We start from the raw sequence: 14,399 nt of genomic DNA, 5'->3' as shown, positions 1-14,399 counted from the left end.
AATACCCCAATATTATTTTGATTGTGTTTATTATTTTCATTGTGCTTTATCGTGCTTTCCGTTTTGTGCGGTGTTTCGTCGGCTGATTTCAACTTGTCGACGAAAGCTTTTAGCAATATTTTTAGGTGCTTGTCTTGGCTATTGGGCACAAGCTTTTGCCACAGAATACAGGGTACGTCTTAAATATATAAATGCTGACTAATTTATTTGCATTACTTGAAAATCCCTCGCGTTCTAAAGTCGAGTTGTAGTTGTAATTGGGTAGCGTGGAAAACTTTCATAACTATAAGATCGCTGTACCAGACCGTGATCCAAAAACTTTAGCTTGCTCAACGACTGGGCAATGAAATTGCTGCAAGTAAAATACATATAAGGATAATTTAAGCTATTTAAATTAAAATTTATATCTAACCTGTAGTACTCGTAGTCGTATTTTAAGTAACTGGAGAATGGCTGCAGATTGAGGCCATCGGGACAAATGGGATTGCCGTGCAGACTGAGGTATTGTAGGTTGGGGAAGAGTCTTCTGATAAGCTTAATCGTTGCAGTCAAATCGCTGAACTGAAGATATCAGGTAGTCAGTAAAGAGTGATAAGACGCAATTAGCATTTTACTCACCTCATTTTTGTTCAACATGAGCACTTCTAGCTGCGGCAATGGTTTGTTCAGTGTTCGCAGTTGAGACTCGTGCATTCGATTGCTGTCCAACACCAGATAACGCAGTTGCTCAAATTCACCCAGCCACGAAAGATCCTTGAGGCAATTGTAACTTAAATCCAAATGTTCTGTCCAATCCGCATAACGTTCAACTATTTCCTTGGGCATTGATCGCAGATTCTGTTGCACTAAAATCAACTGGAGAGAAATTTCCGGAATTTGAAAGGCTGAGAATGCGGCAAGATAAGGCACAACAACTTACCTTGTCGCTGTAGTTGTCGTCGTCATCTAATACGTCCATATTGTTGCCACTCAATGTAAGCGAAATTGTTGGTTAAATCTCGTTTAAACTGTTTGCCGTTGGCAATCTTTTCAGGCGCAACTGCAATTGATAACTGCCCGCATTTGTTTATTACAATCTGCGTTTAACTCTGTTGTGCTCTTTCTTTTTCGCTCTCGGTGTATCGCTCTCTTTCGCGCTGCTCGTGTACTTATTGTTTATTTTCTTTGGCTTCTTGCGTTCGTTGGCGCCGCAGCTACCGAAGCTTTAGCTCTGAACTTGTTCAAGGTAAACAGTGAACAGCGGGAGCAGATGAGGGAGTAGTAACAGCTGAGTTGTTGATAAGGTTGACACTCACGACATGTAGATGGCGCCAGCTTGGAAAATTGCCAGTTCATTTACCCGACTTCCCTCCGTGTAATAAAATTAATCTTCCGGCAATTTCAGTTTCATTTCATGTATTCAAAATATAAAAAATGCTAGTCATATTTATGTATTTATTGGATTCATTGATTGGCTTTTATTTTGACCATACCAAAAGAAAACCGACAAATTAATTAATTAAACTGTGATTAACATCATTATTTATCTTCCTTTTAAGCTCGCATAAGCCAAGTGATTAATCAATCAACAGATCTTTACCACACCCACCGGCTTCCTCTGCTGCCCCTTGTCATCATTTACACCACACAGCACACAGCTTTTTGCCATCACGTATACGACTAGCGTGCTCTACTATAAACATCGGCTTTAATTAGAGACAAATGCGGACAGGCATGCGTGTGTATAAATTCAACTATCCTTACCTAGTTGGTCCAGCGTTTTTATGATAAGTACTCGACATTGAGGGGCGGCTGTGCGTCGGGGGCGTGGCGTGCAGTCTGCAGTGGGGTTACTGCGCCACAATGGCAAAGTGCCAGCAAATACATTTTTTAATTGCCAGTTAGGCCGAGAAACGCGACGTGGTAAACTGGTAAACTGAAATGACGGCCGAGAGCTGCGAACCGCATAGCTAAAGAGCTGAAAGAGACCTGCGAATTGTATAGAGGGCGCTGACAAGCGAATTTGTCGGCGTGGAGTGCGCACAATGAAACCTCAATTGCAAAGGCGGTGGCGGTGGCGATGGCGATGGCGATGGCTCTGTTGATGGTAAATGCGATTGACTGCCAAATGGCCAACAAAATGTTGTTTTGTATGCTAGTGTTTACAGTGGCCAAACATAGTGGATGAACTAACAGAGGGTCGATGAGGTGAGGTGAGTGCGGTGTTGATAGCACCAAACAAAAGCAGATGACAGATGACAGCGTAAATAAACAAAAGTGTGAGATACAAATTACGGCAGCAGCAGCAGCAGTAGCAGCAGCATTTAACTAGGCATTTCATTCAATGAAACATGACACAGGCTCACACACACACATACACACACACAGTTCAAAGAATACACATCGATGGACAGATACAAAGATAGATAGTGGCTGGCATTGGGCATCCATAAGATACGTCAGTGAAACTAATCGATTTGTAAGTGCGCCTTGTTTGCCATCGCCTTTGTCATTAGAGCTCTAGCACAGGCGTCAGCTGTTGCTGCTTGCCACGCCCCTTTGTGGACTATTATACGCCCATCGTGCTCCCTCCTCGGCCGGAAAGAACAACTGTCAGTGACATTTGAGGCCTTTTGTTGCATTCGTCGATTTTGTTTGGGCAACTTTTTATCCCCGCTGCCCACTTTTCATGCTGTCGAATTGTGTTGTGCTGTTATTATTATTGTTTTTTGGTTTTGTTTTACGGTGGCTGTTATTGCTCTTTTTCTTGTGGGCAGACGAAAATAAAGCACAATTTGTGCGTGTTTGTTGATCTTTTATTTATTTTGACGCACTCATTGCATTTATTCAACTATTATTCATGATTATTGTGCGTTATATTTGGCAGTTTAATTCAATGTCAATGTTTGAGCCGAAAATATATTGAAGTTTTCTTATTCGATTCAGCTGCGGCTGCTCGTTCGAAGTTTTTTGTTCGCCCATTAAATTGTTGTAATTATGTGCTGAACTTTCACCTTTCAATGGTCATTAAAACTTCAATGTGCGTCAACGAAAACAAAACAAATGCACCGCGAACAAAAGAGCAGAACCGAAGAATTCATTAAATCTTAACAGAATTCATAAATATTACATTAATTATATTTGTAGTACCAAGTAATTAAAGCTTGTTTTATGACGCCTGAGTTTCAAATTGATTCTAGAGCTCTGGCAAATTTTATGCATACAATTACCGTCCACTTTTTTGGCCAACTTTAACGACCTCTAAGCAAAATGCCGGCTCATAAATAGACGTTTCTTTAGCGTCGCTTGTGAATTCCATTATGGGGACGACGATTTTCGGCTCGTCGGCTTTGTCGGGTGGCTCTTGGGCTGAGTTTGTGGTTAAGACCCTTTAACTGGCGCCCATTAACACTCATTATTCACTGTAATTGAAAAGCCATGGATACCTTACATGACATCACCACTTTAGGAGCACCCACCCACCCATTCTTGAAAGTGAAAAAAGTGGAGTAAAGTGGAGTGGAGCAGTTGAGACAGGTGGTGGGCAGGTGACTCTCAAATGAGATGCGCTCGTGCTACTCCAATTTAAATTACTTCCTACGGGTCGTATGCGTTATATAAGCAGCCGGCGATAGCTGCTCGATAATTGCGCCTCGTTTAGCGGCAAATTGGATGATGACCTTGTGCGTGCTTTTGGCTATTTGGTCAGCTGCCCAGCCGCCCACTGAGCCCAATTGCCTTGGCGGTAAAACGCGCAAAGTGTTTCACATGAAAAGAAATAAGCCAAAAGACAGAGAAAATGGAGAAGCAAAAATCATCTGACGCCGAAGTTGCAAGTGTTGAATGCTGAACGTTAATTAACAAGATAATCGTTGGCGATGCGGCACAGTGTGGCCAACTACAATTTTAATGTGTTCATTATTAATTAAAGTGAGTAAATAAAATAAATATTTTGATGTTTTCGTATTAACGCTTAGGGATTAGCGTTGAGTGGCATAAAGGAGCTTAAATTTGAGTCTGACTTTTTTATGAAGACAACGTCACACAGTGCGCTGCGATGGCTTGACTACCTGTTCATCATTATTATCATTATCTGGCTAAGCCATTAAGTAATTTGCTTGAACGGTTTGTCAACAAATATTTTGGTTTGGCTTTGGCATCAACGAGAGACGTCCGCTCAAGTTGCCGACCCGGCTTAGTCTTCCTCTCTCAGTCGAGTGTTGTCGATGATAGCTGGAGGCGTCAGCGGTCAGCGGTGGGGTGACGGAGAGGGGAAAAACAGCGGGCGGCGGGTATGACACTCATTTATAAATTGTCATAATTTGTTTAATGTAGGTTGAAGCATTTAAATGTGTAACACACTTTGCCATGATTTGCATTTTATGCTTTATTTCGAGTCTGCGTTGAAAGTAAAAATAACAAACAATAACAATTTGATTCCCATTTGATAATATAAATATAGTTATTTGAGAAAGTGGTTGTATATGTATATTATCTCATACCTTGAGTTGAGTCCTTGACGATGTGCACCGTTAATTCTATTAGCCAAAAGTACTCACAGATTCACACTGTCCCCAGCGATCGATGAGATCGAATCTTTTGCATTTGGAGTGAGCTGCTCAAAGGCATTGACCAACTAATCGACTTGTAGGGTCGGATCTCAATGACGGGGCCTCCAAAAGCGAGCTCCCTCACAGTAACAACAACAACAATTACAACAACAATAGTTGACGACGAGCAACGTTTTGTAGCAATGACAAACCATTTCATAGCGAGTTGGCACTTGAGTGCAACAAGTGGCAACAACGGTCCCTCAAGTGCATTCTTCAGACCCGCGTTGTCTATTTTTAAGCTCCCAGATCGTGGAAATACCCAATACCTGGCACTGGCACTGGCAACACACACCTCGCACTCGAATCAAACCGAAGGGCAAACACAAATGCCAATAAGTACGAGAGCCAATGCCAATGGAGCAGACAAAGCTGATGTTGTCGTTGTCGTTGTAGATGAAGACGAAATCGTTGCCGCTGTGGCTGCCACTTGGCTCGGCTACTGCACAACTGACCTGATTTTCGAATTCAATCCCAATCCACAAAACGACGACGATGATGTCGCAATCAATGCCTCATCTGCTGCTGCAGCAGCAGCTGTCTCTTCGTTACCTTTGCTCTGATCTTTCTTCGCCCTCCAGATGTCTAAGGCGATGTCGGGCTCTTGGCTTCCTCAGTGCGTCCAAGTGCACCAATTTTAATGATTCGCGCACACGTCGCTGTCGATGACGTAAAGCAGCAACAGCATCAGCAGCAGCATCATCAGACCTGTTGCTCCCAGCCACATTCACATATTGTATCTTTTTATATTTCTTATTTCTTTTGGGGGCCCTCTGCACAATTTCTCTCGCAATCGAGAGATGGCCTGCAATTACGATTAATAAATTGTGGCCAGCGTCGTGGTGGACAAGTGTTTAATTTCATTTATTTGCTTTTCATCTATTTTTACTCTCCCTCTCTCATCTCTGCTTTCAGTGGCAAATCAAATTTATTTCGTACTTGTTTTGGTAGCTTTGTTTTCTATTTTATTTTCTTTACTTTATTTTGTTATATATTTATTTGTATTTTTATTTGGCTGCAATTATTGTTTCGTAATTTGATTCGTAGGTGTTGAAAGTGTAGTTTAGTTGACAGTTTTTTTGGGCACACTTGGCGTATGCGCGACGGCCTTGCCTTTGCTATGAACAAAGTCGAAACATTTAGTCTACATTTAATGAAGTGTGTAGATCAAACCAAATGAAGCCAAATGCATGAATGAAGTTCATCAATGAACTGCGGGACCAGGGGATGAGCTGAGCTGAGCTGAGGTCCAAGTGTGTAATCGTGGGTCACTTTCGATTTTAAAGACAATGTTTTCGAGTGCGCTCCAATTGTGAAAATAACACTTGGCACACTCAGACGAAGGTTGTGTGTGTTTCTGTGTGCGCGCATCCGTAAGTCACAGAGATGCGAGTCGCGCTTGTTTAAAAAGTGATTTTGAACGACCTTAACGGCCTGAGGTTGGGGTTGAGCTTGAGGTTGAGGAAGCTTCAGTTTCAGCTTGGTGTCGTTGCCACGCCACGACATGGCGCCGTAGGGCAGCCAAAGTGGCCACTGGCCACCCTGTTGACCCAGCGTGCAAAAAGACACTTGACGATTTAGCGAAGCAGCCACAACAAATTGTATTTCCAGTTTTATTTGTGAATACCAGATACTTACTTGGTTATCAACTTGCTCCAATTTCGCGCTTGGAGACATCAAAAGACACGCGTGTCGCTCAGCAATTGCTCCACTGTACCGTGGCTCCTGCTTTGCTCTCCAAAACTCTTTAGCTCATCGCGCTGCTAGGTGTGCTTGTGTGTGTGCGTGTGTGTATGTGTCTTTTGATGTTTAATTAAATTCATTTTTGTGCTTCGGCCTTTTGTAATGAGATTTTGGCCTGTTGCCGCTTCGCTCAGCGTGTTACGGGCTTTTGCTTTTGTTGCCCAGCTTCGGTTTGCCTCTCTGCCGCTCTTCTCTTCATCTTGTGTGTCTGCTTGCTGCTCTCCCAATCGAATCGAATCATATAAATGCTCGACAGCAAGTTCATTGGGGCATCAGTCGAGATTTGCGCTTTCCAATCGAACCACCATCGAGTGCACAGAGTGTGAAGCAGTGGAGCAGTGTCCAATCAGTCCAGTCAGTCAATCAACAGCCAACAAGGATTACGTGATCTAAGCTAAGCCCAAAATAAAAACAACAATACAGAGACCTTAAGACTAAAGTGTTTGCCATGCGTACTTCCGCCCTCATTGTTGCCTGCGTGGCATTGTTTGGCGCCGTCCAGTCGCGTCCTGAGCCGCCATCGCCCTACTATGGATTACCCCAGCAGCAGAGCCAGCGTGCACTGCCCCTGAATGGTGAGTTCTAATCGAATGAGTGATGACGGTGATCTAACTCCAATTCGTTTCACAGCTCATCCCGCGTCGCCACACATTTATCAGGCTTTGCCTCAGGAGCAAACGTTCGCCAACTTTGCTGCTCCCCAAGTGCCACAGCCACAGATGAACTATCTGCCACCAGTTCAGCAACAGCAACCGCAGCAGCCACAACTGAATGAGCAGCTGGCGCCCGCTGTGGAGCCACTGAACCCCTACGATGACTCCTACAACATGGCACACCGTCTCTCAGGTGTCCAGCATGCCAGCGGCTACAACAATGCCCCACAGGAGACTCGCGTGCACAAGCACATCTACGTTCATGTGCCGCCCAAGGACTTCGAGGAGGAGGACGCCGTTGTGCCACGTGTGCATCACGAGACTGGACCCAAGCAGAAGCACTACAAGATTGTGTTCATCAAGGCGCCATCGGCACCAGCGCTCCGTCCACCAGTTGTGCCACCACCACCCCAGAACGAGGAGAAGACCCTGATCTATGTGCTGCACAAGAAGCCCGAGCAGGAGCAGGATATTGTTATTCCTACACCGCCACCCACCAAGCCATCCAAGCCCGAGGTCTACTTCATCAAGTACAAGACCAAGAAGGAGGAGGCCCCCGTCTACGGACCCCCACCAGCTGACATGGAACCTCGTCAGGCCACCGCCGAGGACTTCGCCCCCATCGCCGATGTGGCCGATGTGCTGCCCACCACCCTGGCCCCTGAACCAGAGCCCGAGCAGCCTGCTCCTGTCCCCTCAGCCATCTACGGGCCACCCACAGCTCCCGCCTACACTGGCGAGGAAGTGCAGACCACACTGGCTGTGCCCTCCAATCAGTATCTGCCACCCGCAACCGCACCCGCCGCTTTGGCCATTGAGGAGCCCTCGATGGCGCCCATCATTGTCGAGGAGCCCGTCGAGCAGCGTCAGCCTACCGATGCGCCCCTTGCCCCTATCCCCGCTCATGTGCCTGCTGTCAACTATGGTCCACCCAACCGCTTCTTCCTCAAGAAGCTGAAGTGATTGACAGCGCTGTTTTAGCGAAATTTTATACTTAGTCTAAATGGCGTGCCGCCCGCCCCCCTTTGCTGTGACACGCCCCCTCGTTCACAACCACAACCACAATCACACTCACACTTCACCCACGCACATCTCGTTTGTTGCTCGTTTTTTCTCCCATAAAAAAAGAAGAATTGTTAAATTGTTTTTGTTAAATGTTGTAGACAATAAAATTCGAATTTACTAAAGATAAGTCACGAGTCTTTACTTCTATTTTGCCTTCCTCCTTCTTCTTCTGTACCTGTATCTCTCTTTAGCAATTGCATAAAATGTGAGTTTGTTTGCACGTTTTATTAACACATTAATGAAAGTTAATGACACTCGGCCCTGTTGCAGTCTTAAAACTTGACCTTCAGACCTTGAAGCCACAACATTTACAGCTCGTTTAATTGGTTACGTTTTGTTAATTTTTTTTCCAACATTTTTTTGATGACTTCCCGCATAGCAATTTGCAGTTTTAAATATTTTTACACTTATAATATTATTAATGGAAATCTATATATATACCATATATATTTAATTGCGACCAGTCAATGGACAAGTGCTCTGCTCTGCCAATAATTTTCGAGGGAACAGGTTTTGTCGTAAGGAACTGTTGAGTGCACTCATAATTTTACACCAAAATTTAATTAACAAGCTTTTTGTGACTTTTTTATATCCGATTAGCTACAAAATTGTTGGCCAATTATTTGAGCCTGCCCACAATGAGTTGGCACTTTTTCTATGAATAAATATATCCAAATTTAAGCATGGCAATTTCTATAGAAAGCTGCCAATTACTTACACTCGCAATAAAAGTCTGCCTTTGATTACAGAGATAGACTAAAAATTTAAAATACTGTATATTTTTAATGGTTCCCAGATGTAATTATTTATATTATTTTATTTTCATTAGGCTCATTTCACAAATTTTTAGATCTGTGTCTTACACATTTAAGTCAAAGGTTCGCGATTTGCATCGGATTTTTTATCAACCCTGTTTTTGTATAATATAATTTTTACATTAGTTGCTGCCATGAAATTTACTCAATTTTTTGGGCTAACAAAAATCCAATTTAAGCCAGTCAATTTCTAGACAAAGCTGCGAATTACCTGTATTCGCAATAAAGGTGTCTGCTTCGCCTCGTAAACATTGGCTGGCAACATATTCGCTTGGCAACATGTTGCCAGGCTTGCTTGCTTTTGGCGCCAAAATCCTAGCAACTGCGCAGAGGGTGGAGCCACATTAGCAACATTAACTCTAGCTACAGGCTGCAGTAACAGCAGCGGCGTTGAGATGTTCATTCGTGTTGGGGACTTCGTGCTGTTGTTGTTTCGGCATTTCATTGTTTAGAACTTCGTTGGCCGGCTGATCTCCATTCAGTTAACGTCATGGCCAAAACGCCAACGCCAAACGCCAAGGCGAGTCACGGAATTCCATTTCAGTTCGCTTTCTGTGCTCGTGCGCGTCGCAACGTGGCGGCCGCTGTTGCTTCAATACATTTGAATCTTGGTGTTGCTCTTGGTGTTTCTCGTTGCCGTTGTCGTTGTCGTTACGATTGCCACCAGTGGCGTTGGCGTCATTAAACGCCGCTTTCAATTTCTGTTTCAATTGGCCGTTCCTCACTTTTTTGGAGTGTGCAAATTGCTCCATTTGAGATATTTTTGGACGCATAAACGCATAAAAAAGCGCAATTCAAATACAAAACACAAAACAAGAAAACAATTACAATTTTGTTTATTTTAAGTGGCAATTTGAATGTGCCCAGCACGCGAACAATAAACGCCACAATTAATTAACTGTTTATCAAGACTCCGATGCTCGACAAAAGGTGCGAGAAGCATTTACTCAGGCTCAGACATCGCGTCAACGCGTCGTATGCGTGTTTTCTGCTAGCCAGCCAACAAACCAACGAAACAGCAACAATTTGTTGTGCGTGTGTGTAAAGTGAGTGTTCAATAAGTGTGTGTTTACGTGTGTGTGGAAATGCAAATGTGAAATTGTGCACGTAACTGGACATCGCATTCAGTGTCGTTGTCGTTGTCTTTGTCGTCGGGTTAGTTAAATGTTTGTTTTTGCCACTGCTCTTGGCATTGCCATTGCCGTTAAATGCTAATTTCGTCACCTGGGAGCAGTTCATATAGCCGGCCAGACTGAGTCAGTGTCCAGTGGGGTAAGTGCTTGCCTCTTACAATTCGCCATCAACACCCACCCCCCTTTAAACATCCACATTTGATTCGCCTCAAAAACAATGCTCTAATGCTAACCAGTTTGTCCTCCCTTTGCAGTCGTCGTTGTTGTCTTTTGTTATTTTTATTGTTAGCGCTTCGCAATTGTCGCACATTCAGTTGCATCGACTGTAAATGACACTTTAACTAACCCACTTTGCAAAAAATAGTTCATTCTGTGCTTTTCAAGTTTATTCATTTCGACTTTGCAGCGAGAGTGCGAGTGCTACTTGTGCACTTGATTGAGTAACAAAGGAAGTAAATTTGAATTTCCACTCTGACATCTTTTTATTTTTTGGGGTGTCGTCATGTCAGCTGTCAGTTGTTAACCAAGCACGTGCCAGTCACCTACTTTAATGCCACCGATTAATAAGTTAGTGTCTTCCCAAGGGAATTACCTCACACACCATTTTTTTTTGTGGTCGACCCTTGTCAGTTTAGCACTTACACTCATGTGTCAAAACGCATTTGTGGCATTTCCTTTGTTTTCGATTTGATCAATTCGCCTACTAAATTTGATTCACTTTCAAACAATCACACTTTTTGCATAACTCTTTGCTTAATATCAAAATAAATTTTACTTTTTACGATTTGTAAATTGCTAATTCGATGTCTGCAGAGTGAAAGCAAATTGAGTTGATTTGCTTCAATTTATGTGTTCAACTTACGCAAATTTATTGATTGTCGCAATTTAAGTGAATCCCCCAGATAAATTGTGAATCAAACAGTCGACTGACAATTGTGCTTTGCACAATTTACAGGAATTGTTGCACGTGAATAGTGAGGAAATGCGAGACAGCAGGAAGTAGCTACGACAAAATATTACGTATACGTACCGTTGTGCTGCAGTTCTCCTATATTCAAAAAATATTCTGTGAATATTATATGCAATGGGCAACTGCCTGATTTTATGCTACGTTGTTTCACATCTGGCAACGCAGCGAGAAGTTAGTTAATTATAAATTATGAGCATACGACAAGGCAAGGCAGGGGCGGGTGGAAGGCACGATGAAAGTGTGCCGCCATCGAGGCAATTGTTTAGCTGCCATTTTGGGCCTAACTACACACATATGTTTGCTTTGCCGCTGCTACAACTGTTGTTGTTACTGTTGCTATAGCTGTTGCAGGTGAGCGCATATTTTATCAGCAATTAACCGTTGAAGCCAGTTGGCTTAAATGCCAAAGGCATTTCATGCTGAGCCGCGCCTAAAGACAGGCAATGCCTTTTGGCTTTTCGGGGGGCTTTAAATGGTCGCCGGCCGGGGTTTAAGAGCCCGTTGTGCTATTTCCTTTGTTTGCCAGTAATGTTCAGTGTTTACAGTTGCTGGTTGTTGTTGCTGCTGTTCTTGTTGTGTTGCTGGTTGCTGTTTGTTGTTCGTTGCCCCAAACGCTCGCCGGGTTTATGTACGGTTTTAATGTCAATGCGTGTCATGAGGGCGTTCATCTGGTTTTCTCAGATTTTACGGCTTCGCGTCTTTTGTTTGTTGCTTTCATATTTCTGTAAATGCATGGAATGGCATCAAATGGATTTCAGTTGCAACCTTATGACTTCCATTATTTATAATGTTTAAGGATCAGTCGTTGCCTTCATTAAATTTTAATCAATAAAACACTCAATCATAAATTTTATGGATTACATTTCCGGCTTCCCGTATTCAATATTCGCTTATTCGCATTCGAGTTTCCACATTCAGATAAATTGAATGGAGAGTTAACGCTCTTTTTGGGTGGCAACACCAGCGTTTACAACGTGTTAATAGTTTCTCTGGACAGGACGTGACAATTCATTCGATTGTCTAGTGCGGAAATCGCATTGCCAATTGACAGTTCGCTTTAGTAAGCATTTTTTTTATTGCATATTGTTTTTAAATATCATGTAGTACAAATTTAAATTCTGAATTTAAACTTTTTATGGCCAGATCAGAGATTAAAAGTCGTGTATACAAAAATAAACGAGTTTGTTTTGATAGCTATTTTTATCTAATGATGTATGGTGCAGTTTTTGTGAACAATAGTCTAAAAAAATACAATCCAATTTAAAGCCGAATTAGTTATCATATTTGCAGAGCGAAAATAAATAATATGCATATTAATTCAATGTCGCAGCTTATGGCATGTGTAATAAATAAATGGATTCTGTGAAATTTTCATTTATAAGCAGAGCTCATTGAAATTCCATGACCGAGGATATACGAAATATTATATTTACGCTTTTTGGCAATTTGTTTTGATTTCGAAGCTCACACACAAGACCTCAACTAAACAAGAATGTTACGGGCAAAGTAATCTTGGCAAAAAATCATTTAGTTTGTTCTTGTTGCTGTTTCTTTTGGTTGATGCCTCACATCATGTTAGTTTTGGTTTCTTTTTTTTTGTATTTTGTTTTTTTGTTTGCCTTTTACTCAAAGCACTTAACAGAATGTAACAACAACAGAGAGATAGCGCAGAGAGAAACTATGACAGCAACAAATTGAATTTGTTTATATACGAGAACATCACATGCTACGAGTAGACACCTGCAAAGAAAAGAACTTTCAAATAGTTCGCAAACTTTGGCCAAAAAATACGAAAAAAACCCCCTAGCGTTGTTTATAAAATCCAATATTCTCAAATGCAAAGACGAAAAAATGAACTAAATTAAGATCCAACTGACAGGGTAAATGAAAAATTTGAAATTCCGTTGGTTTGCATAGTTTGAGCAGCTTTGAAGGTAATCTAAAACACAAGCTGCAGGATGCAGGAAAGGCTAGGCGATAAAAGACGCCCCCGTGAGTTGCAACTGTGGACTGTGGTGATGAATATTGGGCGATGAGCGACAGAGCAAGAGTCAAAAAACAAGAAAAAAGACGACACAACTTTTTGAGCTATATTAAAAATTCCATGACAAAGTTTACTCTTTACTCAGTTGCTTATTGCGGCTTTGTTTGCTTTCCTCAAAAAACACAGTGCCAAAGTTTTTTTGCATTTTGCGATACTAATCTTTCGCTCAACAACTTATTTCGCATGCTTATTGCCATTTCCACATTATTTCTTTTTACTTATTTTGTGGTCATCCTCTGGGGCAATATTTACTTGAACATTTCACAAATGTGATTAGATTTGGTATACATTTGGTATATTGCAGCCGAACTCTGTGAAAACACACGGCGTATGCGTAATGTAACAATGTTGCTCTGTACTTTTGTGTTTTTATGCCCAGCACATCTTGCATGTCAAAACGGGAATATTAAAGTTACATCATACTGATATTTCAGTAAAGATTAAGGAGTATTTGTGAGTCAAGCGTAGCTCACTTGGATTTTGCTTTAGTCGCCTTAGGTTAGTCGCGTTTTCATACAGGAATAGCAGATTTATATTCATACGAGAGAAAGAGGGAGAGAGAGAGAGAGAGGGAGAGTACCGTATGATATTTGTACTTCTATGTCTGATAACAATTTCGCTTGTTTATTTTTTTTGTGTTATTCGCCATAAAACATAAAACGAAAAATGTTACGCTGGCAAGTTAAGATGTTCGGGCAATTTTTCCTTTTCTTTTTTTTCACATTTTTCATTTTGGCTAAAAAACCATAAATATTTACATACTAAAGTGCAGTGAGGCATGCCACACACGCGTCCATCTACGAGACAACTTATTCATATGTGCACACTTGACTGACATGGCTGGCTGTCCAGAACGGTTTCTGACCGAAAACTATATAATAAAATATAAAATATAATCATAAATTAATTCAAATACATTTCGAGTTTTATGTGAATTTTACGCGTCTTAGCTAAAGGTTGTGATGAACCATTTTTATGCTTCGCAGGATCTTTTGAAAACCATAAGTAGTTTTTTTTTTATTAGCCCAGTTTTCATTGAGATTCAGCCACGAGTGAACTGGGGCTGCTTTTTTATTGGGAGATTCGGAAAACATTTCATATGTATTGGCTTAAAGTTTAGTCAGGCATTGGGATACAAATCTAGATTCGTATTCGAAGTGTTGTTACCTGCTCAGCCATTACAATCCATTTAAGCTAAATGCGTCCTCAGCAGCTGGCAATTTCATTTGCTGGCCAGCGTTCTTTACATCGATGGAATGCGGTGTCCTTTATATGAGTTTGTAAACCTTTTGACAGTTGAACAAGTCATTTGGGATCACAGGACAATCGCCAATGTGACACACTTGTGATGGAACCCTGCTGTGACCCTCATTAGTTGACTGGCCAC

General features: G+C 41.9%; 3 protein-coding genes across 7 annotated transcripts in view; 2 read left to right on the top strand and 1 right to left on the bottom strand.

Annotated features, from left to right (window-relative positions):
• Positions 1–12: 12 nt before the first annotated feature.
• Positions 13–1,077, bottom strand: LOC133838933 (leucine-rich melanocyte differentiation-associated protein). 3 transcript variants are annotated; one of them, XM_062270193.1, is made up of 4 exons: positions 920–1,077; positions 619–855; positions 413–561; positions 13–352 (listed from the first exon to the last, which is right to left on the bottom strand). In XM_062270193.1, exons 1-4 carry the CDS (start codon positions 956–958, stop codon positions 235–237), a joined length of 543 nt encoding a protein of 180 aa, XP_062126177.1. In that variant the 5' UTR covers positions 959–1,077; the 3' UTR covers positions 13–234. The 3 variants fall into 3 exon arrangements, with proteins under 3 accessions (XP_062126177.1, XP_062126179.1, XP_062126178.1); XM_062270195.1 differs by having other exon boundaries at positions 13–336; XM_062270194.1 differs by having other exon boundaries at positions 422–561.
• A 5,514-nt stretch (positions 1,078–6,591) lies between these two features.
• LOC133838932 (uncharacterized) lies at positions 6,592–8,152 on the top strand. Its single transcript, XM_062270192.1, has 2 exons — positions 6,592–6,907; positions 6,963–8,152. Exons 1-2 carry the CDS (start codon positions 6,781–6,783, stop codon positions 7,946–7,948), a joined length of 1,113 nt encoding a protein of 370 aa, XP_062126176.1. The 5' UTR covers positions 6,592–6,780; the 3' UTR covers positions 7,949–8,152.
• Positions 8,153–9,355: 1,203 nt separating this feature from the next.
• Positions 9,356–14,399, top strand: part of LOC133836237 (RYamide receptor) — a 70,737-nt gene continuing 65,693 nt past the window's right edge. The window contains exon 1 of one of the 3 annotated variants that reach the window (XM_062266608.1): positions 9,356–9,911. The gene's annotated coding sequence lies outside the window, so the exon portion shown is untranslated. Of the gene's footprint in view, positions 10,138–14,399 lie in introns of all 3 variants that reach the window. The other 2 variants (XM_062266607.1, XM_062266609.1) reach the window with 2 other exon arrangements.

Source organism: Drosophila sulfurigaster, chromosome 2R (assembly GCF_023558435.1).
Source record: "Drosophila sulfurigaster albostrigata strain 15112-1811.04 chromosome 2R, ASM2355843v2, whole genome shotgun sequence".
Classification (NCBI taxonomy): domain Eukaryota; kingdom Metazoa; phylum Arthropoda; class Insecta; order Diptera; family Drosophilidae; genus Drosophila; species Drosophila sulfurigaster.
Note: the sequence above shows the minus strand (reverse complement) of the source record. Positions and strands in the feature narration are given on the sequence as shown.

Bases quoted from the DNA above. Each gene is read 5' to 3' on its own strand.
- LOC133838933 (XM_062270193.1), bottom strand. From the start codon at position 958: ATGGACGTATTAGATGACGACGACAACTACAGCGACAAG. The intron at 562-618 runs GTGAGTAAAATG...TGATATCTTCAG, and splicing joins TCATGTTGAACAAAAATGAG to TTCAGCGATTTGACTGCAAC. The intron at 353-412 runs GTTAGATATAAA...TTTTACTTGCAG, and splicing joins TACGACTACGAGTACTACAG to CAATTTCATTGCCCAGTCGT.
- LOC133838932 (XM_062270192.1), top strand. From the start codon at position 6,781: ATGCGTACTTCCGCCCTCATTGTTGCCTGCGTGGCATTGTTTGGCGCC. The intron at 6,908-6,962 runs GTGAGTTCTAAT...TTCGTTTCACAG, and splicing joins GCGTGCACTGCCCCTGAATG to CTCATCCCGCGTCGCCACAC.